General features: G+C 36.3%; 1 protein-coding gene across 5 annotated transcripts in view; it reads right to left on the bottom strand.

Moving 5' to 3' along the window:
• Nucleotides 1-26787, bottom strand: part of LOC103086512 (sodium channel protein type 1 subunit alpha) — a 90351-nt gene that overhangs the window by 60829 nt on the left and 2735 nt on the right. For 3 of the 5 annotated variants that reach the window (XM_007450050.1, XM_007450053.1, XM_007450051.1), the window contains exons 2-10: nucleotides 15069-15187; nucleotides 12865-12954; nucleotides 11209-11337; nucleotides 9385-9476; nucleotides 8081-8350; nucleotides 4550-4613; nucleotides 3878-4019; nucleotides 3009-3215; nucleotides 1181-1465 (exon numbers count right to left, since the gene is read on the bottom strand). In XM_007450050.1, coding sequence (XP_007450112.1) covers nucleotides 1181-1465; nucleotides 3009-3215; nucleotides 3878-4019; nucleotides 4550-4613; nucleotides 8081-8350; nucleotides 9385-9476; nucleotides 11209-11337; nucleotides 12865-12954; nucleotides 15069-15187 — 1398 coding nt within the window. The remainder of the gene's footprint in view (nucleotides 1-1180; nucleotides 1466-3008; nucleotides 3216-3877; nucleotides 4020-4549; nucleotides 4614-8080; nucleotides 8351-9384; nucleotides 9477-11208; nucleotides 11338-12864; nucleotides 12955-15068; nucleotides 15188-26787) is intronic. The other 2 variants (XM_007450052.1, XM_007450054.1) reach the window with 1 other exon arrangement.

Below are 26787 nucleotides of genomic sequence, written 5' to 3'. Positions count from 1 at the left end.
CCCTCAGAATGGGAGAAAATATTTGCAAATGAATCAAAGGATTAATCTCCAAAATTTATAAGCAGCTCATGCAGCTCAATAACAAAAAAACAAAAAAACAAACAACCCAATTCAAAATGGGCAGAAGACCTAAATAGACATTTCTCCAAAGAAGATATATAGACTGCCAACAAACACATGAAAGAATGCTCAACATTATTAATCATTAGAGAAATGCAAATCAAAACTACAATGAGATATCATCTCACACCAGTCAGAATGGCCATCATCAAAAAATCTAGAAACAATAAATGCTGGAGAGGGTGTGGAGAAAAGGAACCCTCTTGCACTGTTGGTGGGAATGTAAATTGATACAGCCACTGTGGAGAACAGTATGGATGTTCCTTAAAAAACTACAAATATGGTAATATGACCGAGCAATCCCAGTACTGGGCATATACCCTGAGATAACCATAATTCAAAAAGAGTCATGTACCAAAATGTTCATTGCAGCTCTATTTACAATAGCCCGGAGATGGAAACAACCTAAGTGTCCATCATCGGATGAATGGATAAAGAAGATGTGGCACATATATACAATGGAATATTACTCAGCCATAAAAAGAAACGAAATTGAGCTATTTGTAATGAGGTGGATAGACCTAGAGTCTGTCATACAGAGTGAAGTAAGTCAGAAAGAGAAAAACAAATACAGTATGCTAACACATATATATGGAATCTAAGAAAAAAAAAAAAAAGGGTCATGAAGAACCTAGGGGTAAGACGAGAATAAAGACACAGACCTACTAGAGAATGGACTTGAGGATACGGGGAGCGGGAAAGGTAAGCTGTGACAAAGCGAGAGAGAGGTATGGACATATATATACTACCAAATGTAAGGTAGATAGCTAGTGGGAAGCAGCTGCATAGCACAGGGAGATCAGCTCAGTGCTTTGTGACCGCCTGGAGGGGTGGGATAGGGAGGGTGGGAGGGAGGGAGACGCAAGAGGGAAGAGATATGGGAACATATGTATATGTATAACTGATTCACTTTGTTATACAGCAGAAACTAACACACCATTGTAAAGCAATTATACTCCAATAAAGATTTTAAAAAATGCGTATGTTGTATTTAATTCCTACCCCTCTCTTCAGTATTCTAATTTCCATCCATGCATCATTTAACTCAGCAGTGCCATACCTGGTGTGGGGAGGAGTACCTCTTTTCATATGTCAACCGATTCCCTTCTATGGAGAAGCGAAACCCTTTCCTCCTGATGCTGTCTTCAGATTCAGATTTATGGAATTCATCGTCATCTTTCTCTTCTCCACCAGACTGCTCTTTCTGTTTTCTTTTCTTTCTCCGATTTCTTCTTTCCTTTGCACTCTTGGAACTCAACTTGGAGGCTTCAGATGAGCTGTCTGAGAGCCCGCCTGCTGCACTAGGTTCTCTGGAATGCACTGAGGCAGTTACAGCCGCTGCCTGCTACATTGAGGAGAAATGGTCTTAGCATGGAACTAGAGAAGACTTTACCTTTAAAAAAATAGCTAAAGTATTTGCAAAGCATTTTAAAAATAATTTAGCTGACTCCAGCTAATCTTACATCGAAGAAACTCTGCAAGTATAAAAGAAAAAATTTTTTCTTTCCATCTAATAAAGGCTTTTAGAGTTAATTTGGTTTTCTCTGTGCTAACATTGATTACATTTGTATGATGTTTTACAGACTGCATATTCAAAAGGATCAATCAGACAATAACAAGAACATAAATTCATATTACTTTTGGGATTTGATTTACTCTAAAAATTGGTACCTAATTAGCAGTGTCTTTTTTTTTTTTTTTTCCCCACTGAAAAAAAACTGGAGCATGGAAGAAAAGCTGATCAGTAACTTGGGGTCTAATCCAAAGATAGGAGGAATGAGATAAAGAGCTGAGATCCTCTTTCCAGTTATTGAAACAGGGTTGTCCAATACTCTCACAATATTATCAATAAAATTTATGGAAGGTGATAAAATCCCTTCCTTACCCTTCCACAATACTCTATTCAGAAGACTGGAGAAGGGAGGGTCAGAAGTTTCGGCTAAGCAAGACAAGATTTTCAGTTCTCCAAAGACCATCCCCAGCTTCTTTAATTCGGCACTGGTTCTTGCTGGCCACATGGTCATGGGATGAAAACAATGCTTTTTGATCACAACTTGTACTAGCCCTAGGTTGGCATTTTTTGATTATTATCATTGTTCCAAGAGTACTCTCAATACAAGGACTCTTGTAAATAAATTAATACTCCCCAAACAACTTTCTTCTTTAGTAAAGACAGTGAGTTTCGATGCTGAACGGAAAGAGTAAGGAAAGATGGAAGTGATAAGAAGGGCATTTCATTGTACTGTGAGTACTGACACCTCACTACAAGAACAAGTAATTCTTAGGTTCCCTGATCTCCATAAAAATTGGTGACTTTCATATGCTTATTGGATACTGCTGTATCAGAGAACATTACATTATTCGATCACTTTCTTATTTATGTAAGAAAGGCAACTAAGCAACCACATTAAAAGACAACATAGTTTTGGTTAAAGAAAGCAATAGACAATCTTCTAAGAACCACATGAACATCTTTTTATATAATAACCAATAAACTTTTTTCTAAGAAAAGGTGATTTCTTAGGATTTTCTTCTAAGGCCAGTATACTCATTCAGTAAGTTTCTCACCTGAGAAGACCCCAAAATCACATTTTCCCTTGTATTCTAAAAATTTTAAGATGATTAAAATAGCATGAGAGAGTTCTATTGTGGTCCATATCGTAAACATCTTAGAATAATTAAACTAAATGACTTATAGATGATCAAAACAACGTAGAGATCCTTACTAATCCCCTATACTACCAGCTTCTCTAAAGTACAAACATTTATCTGTCTCTCACTTTCTCTCCAGTATTTTTGTAACAACCAAAACAATAAAGAAGGTTTGTACCATGAGACAGGACATATTTGATTTGGTGAATTTACCTGAGTTGATTTGGTGAATTTACCTGAGCTGCTTCCTGTTGCTTTTTAAGCTGTTCAAGCATCTGCTGAAATTCAGCCTCTTTCTGTTCTGCCTCTTCTAAGGTGGCCTGATTCTGTTCCTCATAAGCCATGGCTACCACAGCCAGGATCAAATTTATTAGATAGAATGAGCCCAAGAAAATGACCAGCACAAAAAATATCATGTATGTTTTTCCAGCAGCACGTAATGTCTGAAAATAAGAACACCAGAATTTTTTTTTTCAATATTATTTCACTAACGGGTGGCTTTACCTGTCTCCAACTTACTGTGTGTCTTATAGGACTCTGATATAAATAATAATTATGACGTTCACAGCCCCTCCTACCTCGTCGACTGTCTGTTTCTTTAACATCATCCTCTTCCTTCTCCCCTAACTCATGCATTCAACATTCTGATGTGTAGGAGGGAATTCTTGGATTTATCAGGAATAAAGCAGAGTCAAATAAAGTACCATGGAGATCTCCATCAAAGAGCTGAGGCTTTGAATAAAGTTAAGGAAGAGACCAAAGTTATCCTTCTACATCTGCTTATTCATTTTCATCACCTGCCACCTGAAGGACGATACTTGAGCGGGTAAACAGAGTTGAGGGGAACATATGCCTTCTGTTTAGGAGGATCTGTGTCTGGGAAGGGTGGGAAATAGGTTTTGAGCCAAGGGGAAATGAGAGAGAATTGCTGCTCCTGGCATTGCTATGCTTAATATGTGTTATAATCAATAGGGTAAAGAAAGTCAAATCTGATTTTAAGCTCTGCTCTTTCCATTATCTTAGGGTGTGGTTTGGATTTCATAACTAAGCTGGTTTTCTTATATACTTCCAATTAAGCACAATATGTGTCTCTTCAGGTTCTCACCAGTTGGTAAAGATTTTCCCAGAAGTCCTGAGTCATCAGTCGAAACAGGGACAAAAAAGCCCAACTGAAGGTGTCGAAGCTTGTGTAGCCATAATTGGGATTTCTACCAGCTTTCACACACATGTATCCTTCTGGACATTGGCTGTAAATGTGGCAAAAGAAAGTATTATAAGAAATTCTGCTTTCTTTTTATTCCGGTAGCGTGCTATACTTATGATATTGTCTAGCCAGGAAGATTTGCTATTTCAAGGGATAAAAGTATGATAAATAAGCAATTAATACATTTCCCAACTTTTGACTTAACATAATTTTACTATCCACTTGACGTCATCATTAAAATATTGCATAGCATTTCTAGTTATATTTTACAAAACTATTTTCTGTTGGTAATTAGTGTGTTAACATATGTCTAGTTCATTTTCCTACCATGGATAATCCAGAGTCATCTCATAGCTCACATATACTCATCTAAGGGAAACAGCATTAAAGCTAAAGTATAACTTCTTGTTTTATGAAATATGAAAGCTTGTCTAATATTTAAATAATCCCTCACCTTATAAATAAGCTTAATTATAGCAAATTAGTATGAATAAAGTTACTTGGCTGTTATCTGTCAGTTTGTATAAAAAAAGAGAAAATATATGTACACACACACACAAATGATTGTCTTACCCAGCATCTGAGCTATTTCCACACAGTAGTGCATCTGAAAAACCCTCCAGAAAATAATGATATCCTGTTTAGGAAAAAAAGTCACATGATGAATATTTGCGTGACATTGCAAAATGAGAATAAGGTCAGACCGCTCTTTTAAAGTTCAAAATTTTAAGTACATTATTATAACTTTAAATACATTATTATAGTTTTAAATACATTATATAATTTATTCAAAGGCACAAGTATTATTCCCTCTAAATATTAGATATTATATTAAGGAGATTGGATACTTAGTTAATAGTACAAAGCATTTGTTCTTTATGAATGTAAAATTAGTGATAATCACAGGTACTAACATAGTATTTTAAAAGGTATCAGTGTTTTTTTACCCTCCTCATGAAAAATAAAACTTCATCCTGGGAGCTTCCCTGGTGGCGCAGTGGTTGAGAGTCCGTCTGCCGATGCAGGGGACACAAGTTCGTTCCCTGGTCCGGGAAGATCCCACATGCCGCGGAGGGCCTAGGCCTGTGAGCCATGGCCGCTGAGCCTGCGTGTCCGGAGCCTGTGCTCCGCAACGGGAGAGGCCAAAACAGTGAGAGGCCCGCGTACCGCAAAACAAAAACAAAAACAAACTTCATTCTGTAAAAGTAGATAAGAATGACAGGGATTTCTTTGCTTTCTCAAAACAGCTACATATTTCAAAATAAAGGGATTTTAACTTTTCTGAACTGTCTTCTGTATTTTTTAACACTTTATAAATGACTAATAATTAATTATAATTTACATTCTACCAACTTATAGAATATATCACAGGCAGCTTAGTGAAAGATGCATAAATCATGTCAACTGCTAAAACAAGTGAAATAAAAAATAATTTTAAATATTGTACTAAAGCTAAAATAATTATTATAGGTGAATATTTCATTATCTCAAAGTTTTCTGTCTCTGGCAAATTCGTTAGATTCTTTCAACGTCCTGTTGAAGTGTCACTTCCTCTGTGAATTATTCCTTGATAGCGTCTACTTTCTTCCCACTTAAAGACTGGCAAAATTAAGAAATCCTCTCACTGTGCTACCAGTAACATGTATAGCCATTATTATACATTCACTGTCTTATATTGTGATTATTTGCTTACGAATACTGTTCCTCCTTGAAAAAAAAGTCTAATCATTAATTATTTCCATATTACTAGTGTTTGGGACCAGTAGCCTTTCAATAAAGTTTATTGAATTAATAAGTAAAGGGATGACAAAAAGAGAAACACATGGAATTAAAGAGTCATTTTGTAAAAAGGACAATTTTGGATTTTGTAGGAAAAATAGTTTCTAGATGCTAAATTTTCTGAGAAATTTACTCTATGTATAGTTCTGTAAGAGATACAAAAATACATAATGGAACTATTTTAATTTTCAATGTCTTTACTTCTCTGAACATAAGAAAATTAAGATACAATTTCTTAACTTTTAAATGAAATTAAACAATGTGAAAGGAATATGACAGTTTCTGGATAAATTTTTAAAATTTATTTAATTAATTTATTTTTGGCTGTGTTGGGTCTTCGTTGCTGCGCACAGGCTTTCTCTAGTTGCGGCTAGCAGGGGCTACACTTTGTTGAGGTGCACAGGCTTCTCATTGCGGTGGCTTCTCTTGTTGCGGAGCACGGGCTCTAGGTGTGTGGGCTTCAGTAGTTGTGGCTTGCTGGCTTCAGCAGTTATCCACGGGGGCTCTAGAGCGCAGGCTCAGTAGTTGTGGCACACGGGCTTAGTTGCTCCGTGGCATGTGGCATCTTCCCGGACCAGGGCTTGAACCCGTGCCCCCTGCATTGGCAGGCGGATTCTTAACCACTGAGCCACCAGGGAAGCCTTGGACAAAGTTTTGATACCAGATATTTATAAGTGAAGTTTGTCCATTAAACTCACTGATCTAGAAGTTTAATCTGAAGAAAATATAACTTTCAGTCATAATGTTTATCTTTAATTTTAATAAATTTAATTTTCTATTACTTTCAAAAATAAACCATTTTATTTATATTTGCATTTAGTTTAAAATAATCTTTGTTCAACACATGGAATATTATTAGAGAAAATGATAAGAAACAGATTTTTAGGGCTGAAAATAGCCTCAGATATTCTTGACTTCTTTCATTTTGAATGTAACAAAGATGGAGTCCAATAAATTTTCCCTAGAGTGAATAAATCCTAAGTGACATCCTCATAATCAGTTCCTTGATCTTAGATTAAAACAACAACAACAAAAAAAACAGATTTCAGGGAGTTGGTGACAGCAGTGGGCTTATAAGGATCATGTGAAGTAAATAAGGGACATTTCATGTATTCCTCTGACATGTATTTTTCTTAAGGCATTTTTCTTAATCCAGCGATTTACAATTATTTGCAAATTATTTGTTGGCCTGTCACTAACATCATGGAAGTGTTCATCTGTATCAACCAAGGTATTTTCCAGATCTATAACTATAAAAAGACACATTAGTTTTTTTTTATTATGCTATCATTACTTTAAGAATTATCAAACCACCGGTAAGTAAACTTTATGACTAATCCTACTTCTTCCACATAACCAGTCACTAAGACTTTCTTTCTTCTTTGATTTTTTTCCTAAGAATCACTCATCACCTTAAAATAATAGATACAGCTATATTTAAGCACATCTAGAGTCTAAGTCTTATATATTTCATATTTTCCTTTAAAAGGACATTCCCTTTCATGAGTCAGGTTCTTTCTCTCTGCTTTTGAAATATTGCTACTGGCAGATACTAAAATTATATGATAGAAAAAAATTTGTTAATTTTATTGTCACTTTAAAAAGAGGATATCAGGCCAATTATTTTTTCATCCTTCTAGAGTAGACTATTTAAACGTTTGACTATTTTGTCTAAACTCTTGAAATAAAGATAAACTGATTCTCATAACTTCACAGTTTTATGACATTGTTAATTTCTCTCTCCTAAACATTGATTCTCATTTCCTTCTCTTTGATGTAATACTACTTTTAATTCTTATTCTACAAATGTAAGAATAATGTTAACCTTTAGGTCTCACTTGCTTTCCATAACACAACAATAAAAATAACCTGGTAAACTATAAGCACCCTGGAATCATGTGCCATCACCATTATTTTTCCAGCATCCTGTGCACTTTCTGGTACATAAAACACATTCTGCAATTAGTGTTTAATGGGTTACATTTACATAATACTTTGGAGTTTACAAAGAGTTTTCAAATACTTTATGTCATTTGATTGTCTCAAATGAGACAATATACAGCATTGTACACTGTGATGAGAAGAATGTACAGCAACCCAATATCCTAAGAAAATTTCTTTCAAGATGAATTTTTCAGCCTCCCATAGGGTTATCAATAAAATAGTTATCATAGTTATCAATAAAATAATTAAATGTATGTGCAAACCATTAGAAGGTGATTAAGAGATCACAACCTGTTATGCAATCATTTAAAAAATTTTCCATGCCTAGATGGAAAGATGATCAACAATGAAAAAATAAACCTACATAACAGTAATTCTTACTTGAATCTTGAATATATGATTTCCAGTCAAACTCAATGAGAGTTTCGTTTACAAGTGTGCCATTGTAATTCACAGTTATATTCTTCTCTACACTATGTTCCTCCAGGGAAGCATTGGTGGGAGGCCATTGTACACATTTATTCCGCAGGTTGCCCATAAAGAGCTGCAGCCCAATCAGTGCAAACACGCTCAGACAGAACACAGTCAGGATCATGACGTCAGAAAGCTTCTTCACAGACTGGATCAGGGCACCCACGATGGTCTTCAGGCCTGAAAGAAAGAAGGTTATTACTATGAAGACTTAGAATGTCTGAAATACCAAAAGCTTCACACAATTTTCTTGAAAACATACACTCCATGAATAAGTGTGAAAATGATTGCAGTGCTAGTGGGAGAGCAACACTTCATGAAAGGCTGAAGTGCTTATGGAAATAAACTCTGGAAATGTAAAAAAATCTAAACCATGAAATGAAGATCCATATCCCATTAGGTTGGGAGAAAATAGCTGCAAGTTCATGGTCTTCACAAAGCCTATATTAAGGTCTTGTATTTCTCCATTTTGCTGATGAAACTTGCCCCATACTTTCTTTCATTGGGGCCAGTTGTCAGTTCTATAACAAATTACATGAATAGAAATATTTTAAAATTCCTATTCATAAGTAGGAAAGGTTTTGCTATAAAACTGGAAGCGGTTTAGGAGTATAATTGCACTTTAGGATAATAACTTCTTGGGGAGTTCCCTGGCTGTCCAGTGGTTAGGACTTGGCGCTTTCACTGCTGTGGCCCGAGTTCAGTCCTTGGTTGGAGAACAAAGATCCCGCAAGCTGCATGGCATGGCCAAAACAAAAATGATAATAATAATAATAATCCTCCATGTAGACCCATGTTACTCTTTATTATCTTATTCCCTTCTCTTTTTAAGCAATATTAAGATTTACATTGTATATACATTGTCATCAATGCCTAAAATGAACAAGAAATTACAGATTGGTACATTTGATATGGAACAAATCCTTGTTATGACTGATGTGGAGAAAAAAACCCAGGACATCTCTAAGTGCAAATCACACAGACTGTATATTACAGTGTCTCATGCAAGAAATTGTTAAGCTCCAAGGCTGATGAAAAATGTGAAAACATAAAATTTTATGTTCAAATAATGAGTTATTTCACCCAGTTTTTATAATTATGATTTTGAGGATTTTAATGATTATGACCCCTGATTTTCTGTAATGCTAAATGTCAAGAAAAGAGATGGTTGCTGAAAAAAACATGACGGGTGAGCCTCAGTGTTTAACCCTCACCTGGAATGACTGAAATTGTTTTCAGTGCTCGGAGAACTCTGAATGTTCTCAATGCGGAGACATTGCCCAGGTCCACAAACTCTGTCACATATCTGTAATAGGGAGTTCACACACAAACACAATAACAGAATACAAAGAAAGAGCTGTAGGTGCAAGGATCCTTATGCTTTACACTGATCACTTCTTACCTGGAATTACAGAAATAGTTTTCAAAGCTCTCAAGACTCTGAAAGTCCAAAGAGCTGAAAAATTGCCTAGGTTTACAAATTCTGTTACATACCTGTAGAATTAAATCAGAGTTATTCAAGATTTAAGCAGGATTTATATTATTTGCTTGGGTCTTTTATAAAGACCTTCTTGGTGATTTTGAATGATAATATTGTAAGTAACAATTTAGAAATTAGGGTCTATCACTACAGTTTTCTTTACTCAGATAATTTAAGGCTGTTAACTAGATGTAAACTTCATAACGTACACAATCCTGTTGCCATTTCAAAAAGCAATACAATCGATATCATGTATAATTTAGGAGAATTAAGTAAAAAGAAAATAATTCTTGGCTATAGTTTCATTGTATTAGTTTTAAAAAAAATACATGAAAATCATGAAATCATCCAAGAGAAATTTAGACAGATTGACTTATTGCCTATCTGTATGTGATCAGGATTTCCTAGTGTAACTCTTAAGTGAAAGCTAGGCAAATTAAGAACAATATTTAATGGAGGCCCAATGGTTACTCCTGTCATTACTGCTATTTTATTCTCAAGAAACAGTAGCCCCAATATGCCTTCTTCTGAGCTGTGGCCAGAGGGAATGGTGAAGAATCATCCTGACTAGATATGGAATTAAGATGAGATAGGCAGCATCCGTAGCCCTGAGAATATCAGCACCATTTCTCCTCTGCCCATCCATCCATCTCCTTACACCTGTAAGGGGCCAAGAATGTCAGCTCCTGAAGGATGAGAGTGAACTTGTATTGGTCCATCTTCCTCCACACTCTAATTTTACCTACTGCTGAGTGGCTTTCTGTTACTTTTCTGAGTGTCTTCTTCCTCGGGGAAGTATATTACTAGACAAAGAAAAAAAATAAGCAGGACTGCAGAAATTGTGCATAATACTGAGTGTATCTGGATGGGAAATAAGGATAAGAAGGTTAATATAAAGAAAAAGATGAAGAAAATTATAAAGGGAAAGAAGAGAGGAAGAAAGGAAAGGGATCAGGTAAGATATAGGAAGAGGCAGAGAGAGCGTGTTTGTTTATATGTCTTAATTATCAATTGACTGATGAAATAACAATTTAGTATTAAATACATAATATATTAACTACCTTATTTTTTCTATTAGTTTGATTTGTCAGAATGTTTTGATGTTTATTTTCTATTATTCTACCAAAGAAGCTGGGGAGAGTGTGTGATGTGGGTAAGGTCAACAGAAATCTGTAGGGTCAGCAGAACTGTTTTTGGTTGTAATTTTAAAAAGCCATTTTCACAGATGTATTATGAATACATTTATGCTTTCATATTAGGGTGTGTGTGTGTGTGTGTGTGTGTGTGTGTGTGCGCGCACCTGTTGAAAAAGCAGCATGTATGAAATTTGCTGACATGTTTGTTACATGTGAAAATTGTAATTTCCATTACTGCAAAGCCTTTATGCCAAAGTGTAATGCCACTTTGACCTCTGTTGCGCTAAATTAAAATCCAGAGCTTAAATATGTAAATCACACTGAAATATTCTACAGTTAAAGCAAGCTTATTCTTTAAAAGCATGAGCACTTATAGAAGCCAAAATATAGTCTCTTTTGAAGCTTCCAAGAAAGGCACTTACGCAAATGTAATGACAGTGAAGTCGAGCCAGTTCCATGGGTCCCGAAGGAAGGTAAAATCTTCTAAACAGAAGCCCCTTGCAATAATTTTTATAAGTGATTCAAAAGTATATATTCCTGTGAAAGTGTACCTGGAGACAAGTATCCAAAAAGAACGGATAAACTAATCATTATCTTTCACAGCAATTTCAATTACTTGTCACTCCATTAGGAGAATAGATGAATATTATAAAACGAATCCAAGCAAGTTAATATTATTTTCAGGGAAATAAAACATAGCCGTAAATTTAAATTCAACTCCCTAACACATGAAGAGTTGGCTTTAAATTGTCCTAAGAGTAGGGTGAGAACCACACACTGCATAAAGTGTATCTGAAATGTCTTAGTATTGACATACATGAAGAGAGCCTCTGAGAATTACCCAGTACATTCACATGATGGAGTAGCTGATCAACAATATTGCAGAAGCATAAAATGATTTTCCTTTAGAAAGTAAAAAAACTCAATTTCAGCCAGGTTTTATGAATGAGGGAACATTGACAAATTAGTTTCAAGTTTTTCTCTTTCTTTAAGATAAGCTAGGTTAACTTACTTGGAAAAAAGAATTTTGTTAACATCAAAAGTGGGTAAGTTTAATTAAGGTCATAAGAGGTGAAAATTTAGTTTAGAATAAAATACTGAGTCTTAGACTGGAAACTTAGATGTTTCCAAAATTTAAATCTTCTACTCAGTTTAAATGAGCAGAAATTTAGATATTTCCGAGTAGAAACTTAGATGTTGCCAAAGTTTTAATCTTCGACTCAGAAGTTGGAGAATGAAATCATGGCAACTAGGGCAACTTGAGACCTGTAGGCCTCACGTGGTAGCTTTAATACTTTAGAAATCCTTTGTTTATAAATTTTTTATTTTCTTCAGAATTTTTATCCCTTTTTTGATTGGGTCCAACCTGGAAGTTTCCAGGAAGGGAAAAAGCCCTTGGAAACACCCCCGTGGTGGTTGTTTTAAGGGTCAGCAGGCACAGAGCAATACTGGCTACCACGTCGGCCACGCGAGCAGCCTCAGCAGCACTTATCACACATCTGGCCTCTCTGTCCTCAAAACTATCCCAGAACAGAGCCCATCAGTACAGTTAGTAATGCATCTGGTTTCTGAAAATCCTACCCTTACTTTCACTTTGGTTAGCTTAGCCCTCAGTCAATTAAATTTTCAAGTTTGAAAATCCCAAATTTTGTGGGCTTGTTTTTTTCAGCAAATTTTTTGGTGACCACATTTGAAACCGATATAGGCCTGGCATGGAGTGGATGTGTCTGATGGAAGTGAAAACTTTGTGAGGTTCTATATTATCCTTTTAGGGCAAGTGTAAGACTCACTGAATTCATCTGGAAATGAACTGGAACCAAGGTCTACCATATTGGCTCCTTTCTGTGAGTACTTTCATAACATTTGCTTTGGTCACTGTAGATCCTACAGGAAAAGTGGCGAGTTCCAAGAATGATGGGCTTCTGGTAACCACCAAGTACACGTGAAGGAGAGAGATTAAATACTAAATACATATATATAGATATAGATATATGTCTATATGTCTGTCTGTCTATTCATCTATACACACACACATATACATACTCACGTAGGTTGCTTAAAACGTAAGGTGAACTTACTCTACATTCTTTGTCCAGTCAGGAGGGTTACTCATTGTCATAAACACACAGTTCGTCAAAATAGTGCACATAATCAGCATGCTGAATAATGTAGGTCATTGTTAAGGAACACACAAAAGAAAACCCAAATCCATGTATCATATTACATAAAACTAACATTGAAAAGCTCAACCTGCAGTTTGGCCAGGACTCAGGGACAAATACCCTATGGGCAAGTCATCTAATCTCTTTAAATTTCATTTTTGTCATCCGTAGAATCTGGATAATAATATCACCCTCACAGAGTAGTTGTATAGATTAAGTGAGATAATGTATGAAAAAGCTTTATAAAAGTATAAAGTGCAGCTTTTGCTACTATTATTAAATCAATTTATTTACCTCCCAGAAGACTTTAGGGGGAAAACTGTGGGCACTTTGGAGTGGTACAGTTTTTGAGCAGAGAGCACTGACTTGAACTAATTTAGTTGATTAAAATAGTAAATTGTTGAGGAAGGCACATCCTTGCAGAATTGTAATTTCTTAAATACATGTGATACAATATAGTTGAATACATTAAAATTTATGTAGTTAAAGTAAAGCATGGTGTTAAGGGTCGGGTTGCTCTATTTCAGCTGAGTTTGTAAACGTGTAGCAGCACTGGATAAGATTGAAAGTGAATATTCTTCAAGGCCATGACTTAACACGATGTGAATGTAATTAAAATTCAACATAAAGGTGATCTTAGCAACATAAAAGTGACGTGGGCAAGTCACTCAGCCTCTCTTTGCCACGGAAGCTTCTTGTATCTCTACTGAATTTTATGCAGTGGAGCTAACCAGGTATGGAACTCACAGTTTGAGGTACAGATTAAATGGGTTAATATGTGTGAAGTACTTGGAACAGGTCTGTATATTAGTAGACATGATCTAAGTGTCAGCTAAAACCAATGACTAACTATGACATAACAGAATTATGGAGCTGAAAGGGACCTTAAAAAACTACTGTTTAATCCCTATATTTTAGAAATCAGAGAAATAATGCGTAAGCTCTAAAGAAATTAGATAACTTGGCCACAGACTAAAACACAGGTTTCTTACTTTCACATCCAATATTCTTTCCACTACAGTTTACTGCCAAAGCAAAAATTTTCCGTATGTGAAAAAGAAAGTTTTCATCAATGACCACATGATGGCACTAGGAACACGAACTAGGATGAGGAAACCTCCATAAATGTAAAAACCCCGAACATATAAATTTTGTTTCAAATCTTTGATTTTTAATAATACCGTATTTATACCATAAGGAATCTCTTGCTATCAGTTTAGAAATAGAACAGACTTTTAGGTTTTGAAGTCTTTTTTCAAAAAATCAGGTAGTGTAAGTTTATGATAATTATAATAGTATTTCTATATTTATTATTGCCAAAGCCATCAAATGAGACATAATCTCATTTGATGAGATTTTTGCCAATGAATATGAACAGATGAATTTAGCTGCAGAATCCTTTTTTAACACCAATGAGAATCTCAAAGCCAAATCCCTAAAGACCACTTGGAAATACAATCTTGGCGTCTTTCATTGACTTCCAAAGCCTTTACTAAGCAATCAGTTTTGCACGGCAGAGTCATAATTCAATGACTTAAATTTGAAATTAAGCCAATATTCCAGTACTTCCTCACAGATTTCAATAGGAAAGTTCAAAAACTAGCTAAATATTGGTCAAAGCCCCCTGATCTTCTCCCATGGAAAATATGCTTAAAGGTTAATTCTAAGGCACACTAAAATGCTTTGTATTATAGATAGCTCTATATTGGCTCTGGATGTAAATTTTTTGCTATTATATCATTATTCACTGCAAATTCTAGAAAATCAGAAACTTTGTACCATATCTTAAAAACAAATATGGCTATTTTACACTAGATTTGTAGGACTTGATACATATAAGTGTTTTTAGAAAGATATATATAATGTTAAAGACTTTGATGTATAATATATATTTGAAAGATATATATATATAGTACATATATAACATTAAAGACTATGTAAGTTTCAGTGACATCTATGTAATAAATTTTAAGAATAAGGCTTATATGACCAAAGAAAATACAAAATGAGAGTGATAAAACCACAGAATATGGACATTTCCCAAGTTAATTTTATATTTAGCTACAAAGCATTTATAGATTATGTACTAATAGCTAATATTGATCGCATGAAAAGGATATGAATGTACCAAAATCTTAATAGCTATTTTCCTAAGAGGATTGAAGGGAGTTAAAATGTACAGGGCAGAGGTGGCACTGAACCGGAAGATGGCCTTCCCTTTATTCAATACTATAAAAGTCTGTAAGATAGGAACACATAGAAGTATAAAAGTATAAACCATTTAAACTCTATTACCCACCTTCTATCATTTGTCAAAATGAATTATTCCAGTGTTGCAACTTTCGATGTGCACCATGAAGACAAACTGTTACTGGATCTCTTCTTAACTAGAGACAACATCCAGTGGTATAACTCACCTTTGACTTGATACTTACCTGCAATTTTATCGTATATAAGACAGTTAGCCAAGATAATTTATTTATTTTCTTAATATTTTAAATATCTGAGTTAAAGGAAAAAGTCTCAAATGGGTGTACGTATCATTTCATTCTACAGATCTTAGGACACTACATTCCTTTTACAGCGATTTCAGCTTTTCCATTTCAAATATCTTGAAAATTAATGCTCTGGAATGCAAAATCATTCAGTAAAACAAATAATATTTTTGAAATAAATATTCTTTTACCATTTCTGCTTATAAAGTAAACATTATTACTCTACTTATAATAGGAAATAAAAACAGCCACCATCAAACCCAGTCTTGGGTTAGATGGATGTAATCCAATAATTGATTTCTGGAGGCCAAGCTCCCTGGAGAGTATCTGTTGACCAGGAGTGCTAAACTTTGTATTGGGATTTCTGAGTTAGTTGACACACTGAATTCTAGTCCCAACTAGCTGCCTGTTTCATGTAGTGCTTTCTTAGAGGAAAAGCTCAAAGCCCCTGCAGAATCTAGGATCCATGGATGTGAATGGAACTGGCATTCTAAAAATTAGACATATTTGAGCAGAATTAGCAGTGTGTAGACAAAAACAAACAAACAAACAACAACAAAAAACAAAGCAGCAACATACAATCGTGTGTCAAGGATTCTGACTCAGTGTTTCCTAAGACCTTTATGTACATTCAGATTGGGGGGAGTGGAACCTATTTCTCTATGAAGAACATATCTTGAGAAGGGAACTCTAAATCTTTTAAATTTAAACCCCATTCTTCAAAAATACTGTTTTTCTGACTGAGGACACATCTGTGTAGATCACATTATGACATAGCAAGCATTAACCTTAGGTTTACTTTCTACTAAAAATCTTTGACAAGGGCTTATTCTCTACATTTAGTCTTCAGGTCATTTATAGATTTCTCATTTCTTTTCTCCTCTACCTTCAGGGTTTTCTAAATTGAAATAGAGTAATTACTCCAAAACATTTACTGAGTTGCTGTTTGAAAATAGCACTTCCTCGTTGGTATATGTAAGAGTGCCCTAAATCAGGGCTGTGAAAATGGTCCCCCAACCAGTGCTGGTCTCCAAGTTGTTCCTGATCTGTGACAAAATTTGAGAGTAAGTATTTAGAAACTTGTAAGACAATTTGACAGACTAATTTTACATCTGTTGAATGTAATAATAAAAAGACAGGGTGTATTTTGCAGGTCTGTTTTTCATTTCAACTTTCTGGAAATTAATTTTATTCTATTTTATAGAATAGCAACCACACCTTCACAACAGAGAGTTTGAGACGCATTGCTCTACGTCTAACTTTGACTCTATATTTCCACTTTCATCTTTGATGGACTGTGGGTCCAGAGTACAAAGAAAACTGTGTCACAACGTCCATTTATAGGAGGGGAGAGTTTCACCTGTGCTTATTGGAGGAGCAATCACCCGTGTCTACTTAGTGCTCTTTTTCTCTGATTCATTCAGTGCCTCTGTCCCTAAATGGCATTGTGAGATCATCATAAAATGTGCACAGACTTCTGCAGTGCAAATGCCTTTGCCCTAGGGAGTACACACATGCAAGGACACAGAAAGGCTCTGAGTGAGCTAAATCAGGACCGAATATGGTCCACCTTGCAAACCAACTGCCTATGCTTCCTTTCCCCAAAATTATGCTGAGTAAATCTGATGGAAATATTGTGATCTGGGAGTGGGAGAGCCAGTAAAAACATATCGTAGAATATATCTTTTTAAAATAAGAATTCCCTCATTTCAAATAATATTACAAGCCTAATTTTGGAAAAGAATTTACAGTCCATACAGGGCCTAAATCATGGGCTAGAGGATGAGGGGGATGAAGATGGTACTGATTGTTGCTCAGTGAATAAGAATAACAATCCAGCTCATCCCGAGGAGAGGAGACCACGTGCAGAAGAGATCACCTGTGTCTTTGGCTCTGTGGCCACCCTCCAGCCCAAACCATGAGGAGACCTAACAAAAAAAGAAGTAGAAGCGATGGGGGAAGAGGGTGATGAAACCAAAGGCAAAGCTGCAGAGGCCAAAAGAAAGGGTTGGAGAGAGAAAGAAATTCTGCCCTAAGGACCAAGAAGAAAAAGAAGCAAGACTGAGAAGCTGAACCAAGAGGAACCCAGAAAGGGAGGGCAAAGGGCCAGAACTCAGCCGGGTAAAGCTAACGAAAGCCACGGCACCCTGATGCGATAAATAATTCTCCATCTAAAAGTCCTTTCACATAATTGAATTAATATTTTGACACAAAAGTGAAAGGCAAAAGGACAAAATTCCCAATTGTTCGAGGCTTAGGTGGAAACTTTTACTCATTTTAGGGTATATTCTCTTTATTTATTTAAAAAATTCCAAGAATGTATTTTAACTTCATATTTATAAGAAGTATGTGTACAGTGTGCAAGTGCTTTACAATTAGAGTGTATAATGGAATTAATGAGATTTTCCTGTACAGTGATATTTGTTCTCCTTTAATTTTTCACAAGCCGTATAGATAGATAAGACATCCTTGATAGAGCTCCTGGGAAGCTGATGATAACACCGGCACTAAGGGACTATTTCAGAGGGTTTCTTCTGTGAGGACTTTGCTGTTCCCAGGTTGAAACATATATTTATATACAAACTACACAAATGTTGCTTTAAAGTGTTTATGGATTCATTTTAAACAGCTGAATTATAGAGCAGTCCAATATTAGAATCTTGACTCTGTTACCATTTTTATGTCAATAAGTTCCATTTAGAACATCAAATTTGCTATCTGTAACTGATCTTGTATCTATTTCCTCCTCTACCTGTATCCATCCTCCTTATATTTACTTGCACAGAGAAGAAGCCAAACATTTAGTTTCTAAGTGTTGAGGATTAATGAAAGGATACTTGCCCCTAAAGACTCTCAAATACATGTTTCCCCAAATAATGGTATTGATAGTATTGGAGAGAGAAGAGAGTCAGAAGGGAACACTGTTTACTTATAAGTGGTCAAGTAACTCTAGAATTTTCAAACATACAGATATTTGCCTTCCTCATTTCACAGATAAGAAAGGGATCAAAAAGGAAAGAATTAAAAGACTAGCCAAGATGTTACTATTACCCCCACCCCATTTTTTTTTTATTGTGGTAGAATACACATAACATAAAATTTACCATCTTGCCCATTCCAAGTGTACAAGTTCAGTGTTGACTTTTTCAAAGAATGTACTGAATAGCTTATTAGAGGAAAGTATTTTAGCATCCTTTAAATCTAATTAGTTTAATACAAATTTCATTAACATAACTACTCAGGACAATTTTTATTGCATTAAGTCACTTCAGTAGAAAAGAAAAACTTCAAAATTGATGGCGGAGGAGAAACGGCTGGTATAGTAGTATCCAGCTTGAAACAGGCTTTTTATTTTTTTTACAGCCCAAGGCTGTAGGAAACTCATGAAATCATTTTAACCTGAGAATAACACTGTGCCTCAGAACCAATTTCAAAACAGCATTGTGACTGAATTAGAGATGAGAGTCTATATATAAAAATATCACTTTAAAGACACATTTGTAGGAATGTAACTCTCTTCACATACTAGATATTGATCAGGCTTGTCACTTATCTCTTCATGTATAGCTACCAAACTCAAGTAGCATTTATAAAGTCCCTATATGATAAGCTGTTAATATGTATGAGCGTGGTGGACACCTGGAAAGCAGCCTGGATCTAATTCTCAGCTCAATCGTTAATTCAATTGACTTCAATGCAGAAGATTTGTGTTAATTGTTTAGCACAATATTTGCAAAGCTCTGTGCTAAAATAAAGTTTATAGGGAAAACAAAGACCCCCAAGTAGTTTGGGGTAAATAGTAAGTTATGACCCCAAGAAGCTTGAAAACTAGTAAATGTTCAACTATCTATACTAACAGAAGAAAATCTAGAAGGGTAAGTGAAGGTTTACTTAGACTGGAGCTGCCCAATAGAAATATTACATGAACTACAAATCTAAGCCACATATGTGATTTTAAATATTCTAGTAGCCATGGTTAGAAAAAGAAAAAGAAGCAGATGAAATTAATTTGAATAATGTTTCCTTTAACCCAATATATCCAATAAATTATCATTTGGGGATGAAGTCAGTATTAAAAATTATTGAGATAGTTTACATCCTCTTGTCATACCAACTGTACGTCTTCAGAGACTGAACTCGCCACATTTCAAGTACATTTCAAGTACAATAGCCATACATGACTAATGTCCACTGAATTGGGCAGCGCAGACCTAGGTGTAAACCATTCATTGTACTGCCAGTTCATACTCTCTTCAGCAAGCCTTGCCAGGTAAAAGTCAATTCTAGCTTTAAAGAAAACAACAACAACGAAAACCCAAACAGGTAAACACCCCTGATAATCAAAGCTTAACAGTCTGGAAAGCAAATTAGAAAAACATAAGTAGGATTTGTTTTAACTTACATATTTACTGAGTGCAGACTCTGGAGTTGGATGCCTGGCTCAAAATCTGGCTGTGCTGCCTTCCAGCACTGAGATCCTGGACAAGTTACTAACTTTTCTGTGACTTATTTGCCTCTTTTGAAAAATGGGAATAAGTACACTAAGTTCACAGAGGTGCTGTGATTCCAATTCAGTAGGTCAGATTCTGATGCCTAGTATTCTGTACTTTTAATAAATAACTCAGGTGAGTCTGCAATAGGAGAGCCGTGAATCTGTTTTTATTAACAGTTCTCATGTTGTGTACCTGGAGTAAAATTCGTCCCCTTTATCTAACTGCATAGTCAATAAGGAAACACTTAGGTTATAATAGTTTGGTAGGATTGCTATTTATGAATCTGTACCCATTACTATTTAGTAGTCTTTTTTTGTCTCTGGGTTTTTAGAAAGTGTTTGCTTATTTTTTTATTCAGGATGGACACTGAATTTAACAAGCCATAGTTTTCCAGTCCCCTTTTAAAAATATGTCCATTATCTTAACTTTTCTTTCACTCTAGGGGTCTTGTTCCTTAAATAGTTTAAACCTAATGCTCAGCTTTGTGTTTATCTAAACATTATTGAAACATTGCCAAATCAGAGGATTGACTCCAAATTTACTGCAATTTCACTGCTCTAAAAGTAAATGTACTGGCAAAAGCAAGAAATAACAGAGGAAGGTGAGCAATGATCATGAACAATAGAAAAATGCAGAATATACTATTGGTTGATTCCACTTATGTCTTAGCCTCAAAATTTAAAGAGGCAATTTTCAACTTGTACTTACACTGTGATCCAAAAATGTGTTTGGAGGTCAATTGTTTGGAACTTCGAACATATTTTCCCAAAGAAAGGAGATACATACATATATATATATATATATATATATATATATAAGAAATAAAGCGTAGGAGAGACTGGTTTTAGGGGGAAGAGATATATATATATATATATATATATATATATATATATATATATATATATATATATATATATTTTACACATAGATTCAAAAACCTATGTAATTCCTAATTAAATACAATTCTGTATAATGACAATGTGAAACTTTATCCCTGTGTATAAGCAAGTGTGACTCTGAAAATGGTAACAGACTTCTAAACTGGGTTGCAAGGTATACCTCTCTCCCCTTGATGTCGCCTTGGCATTTGAACTAGGGAAATTCCCTGGCTCTATCTTCTGCCAGAAGTGGGGTCAACTTTTTCTAGCTCTAAGCTGCTGGCTTGAGAAGAGGTTCCATCGGGAAAAGGCAGAATGAGACCACATGGCAGGAGGAGGGATGCTGCAGAGCTTTGGGTGTAAAGAATTGCATAGACAAGAGATTCCGATTAGTACACATCTCTGGGGACATCTCTTGCTCTGGGCCAATTCCAAGGCATCTAATTCTTTTTTTTTTTTTTCCTGTGAGCTCTCTAAATGGTCTCACCTACTTCCTTGTCTATATTTTTTTTAATAACCTGTGGATTCAGGCCAAGATTTTCCTCCTTTTCTGGCTCACTGAGAGATGGAAAGCTTTCTCACAGGTTCTCTACCTGACTCTGAAGTTAGTGTGCAATATTTTAAAAAATGTTTTCTCTCCCAATCTCATTCTGTCTTACCCCTCAGATGCGGGATAATAAGCCTAAAGAACAACTTGTGGACTTGTGCCTCCCGTGGCCCACCAAGCGTTAATATCCATCCCTCATCTAATTGCACAGGGGTCTTGTAGCCAGGGATCACAAACCAAAACACCCCACAGAAGCTAGGCAGTGTGAGAGACCTGCCAATTTTGGGCATGCAAATCAGTGATGCCAGATCTGATATAGTATGAGAAATCCTAAATATGCACGATTATACAGGTGTGTGTGCAATCTTCTGATTTATAAATCTCAGACACTAATTCAAAATTGTAAACAATATTGCATGAGGCAAACAAAAATGTGTCTGGGGGCTCAAGGCCTTAGAGTTTTTTTTTATCTTTGCTTTAAGTTCATGCAAAAGAGAAAAAGTTGTACCCAGAAAAGAGTCTGTAAAATTGCTGGTCCCTAGGCTTTAGCTGGGTAGAACAGATGCCGTGGGGCCAGTGCTGGAGAGTTCCCCAGCTGGGCTCCTATCAGCCAGGGATACAGATGCTCCTGCCTCCATCCCAGACAGAGAGAAAAAATTATAGCCAGAGGGTGAAATGATAAAATCTGGGGGTCAAATATTTCTCATCCCTGTTATCTTCAGCCCATAGCATGGGTGTGGTACACTATTATATGCTCAGCAAATTTTTCATTGACAGAAAAGGACTAATTGGCCCAGTTTTATTGCAGACTTTTCTGTGTGAGAACTTTGGGCAAACTCTTCCATGTCAATTTCTACATCTGAATGAAGATTATAACAATACTAACCTCAGGGTTGTTTAAAGAATGAAATGAAACAAAATGAAATAAAACATGAGAATCCCCTTAATGAATTCAAAGTGCCATATACACTCAAGGATTAAAGGATTAAAAATGTGTGTCTCTCTGGTTCTCAAATATATACACATACAAACACTTGTGTACTTGAAAGCAACTCCAATTCTCACACTGGAACTTTGCCATTCAGTTTCCTTCCTCCCAAATTTCATATTCAGAAAACAATGCCATCCATTTGTTCCCATCTGATAAGCATTACACCTCCAAAATAGATTCCGATCCCATCCATTACTGTCTTCATTGTCAAAAATCTAGACCAAGCCTCCATAAAGACTCCCAATTTGATTTTTAAAAATGTGAAGTGGGGACTTCCCTGGTGGTGCAGTGGTTAAGAATCTGCCTGCCAACACAGGGGACACGGCTTCGAGCCCTGGCTCGGGAAGATCCCACATGCTGCGGAGCAACTAAGCCCGTGTGCCACAACTACTGAGCCCGCGTGCCGCAACTACTGAGCCCATGTGCCACAACTACTGAAGCCCGTGCACCTAGAGCCCGTGCTCCGCAACAAGAGAAGCCACTGCAATGAGAAGTCCATGCACCTCAATGAAGAGTAGCCCCCGCTCGCTGCAACTAGAGAAAGCGCGGGCGCAGCAACGAAGACCCAACACAGCCAAAAATAAATAAATAAATAAATAGATTTAAAAAAAAAAAAGTGAAATGGAAATTGTCACTTCTCTACCCAAAGTCTTCAGAGAATTCATTTTGCCCTTAGATTTCGAACTCCTTAAGATGTCCTAAAAGGAGCCTTGATCTAGCCCCAGGCCCACCTCCCCAATCACATCTTACTGGCCTTTTACTTACTACAGTCCTGCTATATTACATGTCTTCTTATGGGTTATTCCCTTTCCCTGGAAGGTTTCTCTCCCTTCTTTCTACCCTTGAGATCCCAATATAAATGCCATTTCTTTACAGAGGCATACAATTTAAGTTTCCTGAATCTGTCCTCTTTGAAAAAAAGGTGCTTATCACCCTATTAGAATCTGGTGGGAAATGTACTTCTCTAATTATTTTAGAAGCTGATCCAGATCCCCTGAGTCTCAAAGATTTTAGTTTTTGTAAAGGCAGGGGATGCCCCTGATTGAGCAGAAGTAGTAAAGCAACAAGTCAGGTTTGGGAAATACTGCCAGCCTAAGAGATGAGGAGTACAGATGGCAAAGTGGCATGAGTGGAGGGGCAGGAAAGGCAGTGACAGGCTTATTTAGAGTCTATCACTGACTTCTCTTCTCCACTGGTATCATTAGTGTGACAACTGCAAACCCAGAGTAGCATGGTGATGAGCCATGCAAGCTGACGGATCTGGTTTTAAATCTAGTCTCTGTTACTTAGTAGCTTTATGATCTTAGGAAAATTAACTTTATCTCAGTTTCATTATTTTATTTTATTTTTTTAGTCATCAATTTTATACACATCAGTGTATACATGTCAATCCCAATCGCCCAATTCATCGCACCACCATCCCCACCCCCCCTGCGGCTTTCCCCACTTGGCGTCCATACGTTTGTTCTCTATATCTGTGTCTCAATTTCTGCCCTGCAAACCAGTTCATCTGTACCATTTTTCTAGGTTCCACATATAGGCATTAATATATAATATTTGTTTTTCTCTTTCTGACTTACTTCACTCTGTATGACAGTCTCTAGATGCATCTACATCTCTACAAATGACCCAATTTCGTTTCTTTTTATGGCTGAGTAATATTCCATTGTATATATGTACCACATCTTCTTTCATCATTTTAAAACAAAGATAAGAATTATCTTGAAAGGACATATCGGTTAAATAAGAACTGTAAATTTCCTAATGCACAGTGCATAGGGCAGAGCTACTGTTTCTGCTTGCCTAGCTGACCTTCCTCAAAGTCTCCATCTCTTCCTTTTAGAGAAAACCTCTGCCTCATTGTCTGGCCATGTGGCTTGGATGGAGCTGACCCACCCCTTGGCAACACTGGTCAACATGTGATGCTGATCTGGCCAATGAGAGCATCACAAACCCTTGGTTACAGTGATTGGCTCAGAAGAGGCCATGTGACCTAATTAGACTGAATTTCAGGACTTGTGCAAGAAATTTTGAAGAAAAAGAGAGCTCTTTTTCTTGGGGTTACTAGGCTGTAGGATGTTAGTTTCATGCTACTGGTGGCTATTTCTATCATCTTGTCGGAAGATCCAGCCTGTGAATGCAGCCAGCATAGGTGAAAGTGGAACCAAAAATGGAAAAGGACTGTGTCCTGATGATGCTGTTTTAGTTACTGAATCCTTTGATACTAAGACCAGATTTACCCAACACATACATTTACTTGTTTGTTGCTTAGTTTTCAAAAAACTACTTTCTGTTGGTTTTTGGTCACTTTCACTGGAAGGGAAACTTATTAATATGACAGGTACTTAATAAATGCAATCATTATTTTACTACCATCCTCATCATTTTGGGATTGTTTCTGAGGCAGAGACAGGGAGGTGACAAAGAAGAAAGGGACATAAGGAAGAAATAATGAATGGGTAAGAGAAAGATTTGGAAGTGAACTGTAGTGCCTTGCAAGTAAGGGAGAGCCTGGGTGACTGGTAATTCTAGAAGAGCTAATACTATACAAAGAAAAATCATAAATATGACAATACATGGAATCCTGAGCTTTTACCATCTACTTTTCTGATTTTCTTTTAAACTCCGATTTTTTTTTTTTTTTTTTTTTTTTGCGGTACGCGGACCTCTCACTGTTGTGGCCTCTCCCGTTGCGGAGCACAGGCTCCAGACGCACAGGCTCAGTGGCCATGGCTCACGGGCCCAGCCGCTCCGTGGCATGTGGGATCCTCCCGGACCGGGACACGAACCCATGTCCCCTGCATCGGCAGGCGGACTCTCAACCACTGCGCCACCAGGGAAGCCCTAAACTCCTTTTTCAAGAAAAACTGCCTAATCCCAATTAAAAACAAAACAAACAACTCTCCCTACCCCATGTAACAATTAAAAACTGTGGAATGACAAACCAGGCATGAATTTAAAATCACAAGTTCCTGTATGATTCTTCGTGCAGCCCCAGTAAAGAGGGAGCATGCATCTCTTTAGAAGAGCTGATAAAAAGGGAGAATAAATTGTCTTTAAACATCGAAGAGACAATCAAGGAAAGAGCACATTTTTAAATGGATACATTTCTACATTCCAGAATTAACAAACATGCATTTTCACTACAGATCTAACATACCTCATTCTATTTCCAGTACCCTGTCACACTGTCAAAAGGATATTTTCTTCCATGGTACTAATGAGTCATCTGTAATTTTAAGAGAACATGAGAAGGAAGAAGTTTTCTGTAATAAAGAGTGTGGGTGAAGAATTTGAATGTATGGCCAAATGGTGCAAAATCAGCCGAAGCTATGAAAGGAAACTGTGAAAAAAAAAAAATCCCATGAGGAAATAAAGGTGTGTTCAAAAGCTAAAATGTGCCTTGTCACACTGCTAAAGTAAAGAAACAAACAAAAGGAACCCAACCTGGAATCATGTTCTGAAGACCACGGGACCAGAGCTAACATGGTATGGAAAATTCTGTGACTCTCCTCTGATAGCACTGTTATCTTATTCTTAGTTCTTACCTCGGACTTCTGAAGGCTTAAAACATCTGAGGGTCTGGAAGTGCTTCCATGTACCATGAGTGCTCATGAGACAGTTGCTACTATTTCTCGAGTTACTACCACAATATCACTGACCATGGATTAAATTATTTTAACAATTTCAACAGAAAATTTGAACATTATATAATTTGTACATTTTAAGCTATAGGGCAAAGAAGATAGAAATATGTGGGCATGTGCCATCCGAAAATACACCACCAGCAGTGACATTTTCATAAGCTCACTGACACTGCAGAAGATCACAGAGAGCTTCACTGGGGTCTGTGCCCTTTCTATTCCTTACATGTAGATTCCTTATATATACACACCACTGCACTTTAACCTAAAACTTAACATAGATTCTGCAACCATTTTTTGTAATAGGCTTGCTTTGTTTATTCTATATATTTTTAAGAAAGAAACCAGAGACTTGGGATATACATACAAAGGACATATTAAGTATTGTACTTGAGTTTAAACTTAGGGGAGTCACTAGCCTGATTAATATTTGCATATTACAATCCACTCCGGCAATAAAATGCACATCCCCAATATCAGTGATGGTGGGCAATTTCATCCTGAGAAGCATTTTCCCCAGTGACATTTCCATCATTAGACCCTTTATCTATGCTGGGAGTACCGTGCATGTGTACTGCGTTGTTTGAAGAAGATCACCCTGCCATCCTCAGATACTCAAGTCACTAAAGTGAAATTGGTCATCAAGTAGGAAAAGGAAATATTCATCATTTTGAAAACGTTATTATTTTTCTAAGGATTCCAGCTTCAATCAGAGGAAGCTAATTCAGAATTTAAGACTATTTCCTCCATACTGAAATAATCCAATTATGAACAAAAATTTAAGACTAGAA

The sequence above is a fragment of the Lipotes vexillifer genome, unplaced genomic scaffold (genome assembly GCF_000442215.2).
Source record: "Lipotes vexillifer unplaced genomic scaffold, Lipotes_vexillifer_v1.1 scaffold330, whole genome shotgun sequence".
NCBI classification, from domain to species: Eukaryota; Metazoa; Chordata; class Mammalia; order Artiodactyla; family Lipotidae; genus Lipotes; species Lipotes vexillifer.
The sequence above is the reverse complement of the archived record's forward strand: the minus strand, read 5'-3'. Positions and strand labels throughout refer to the sequence as shown.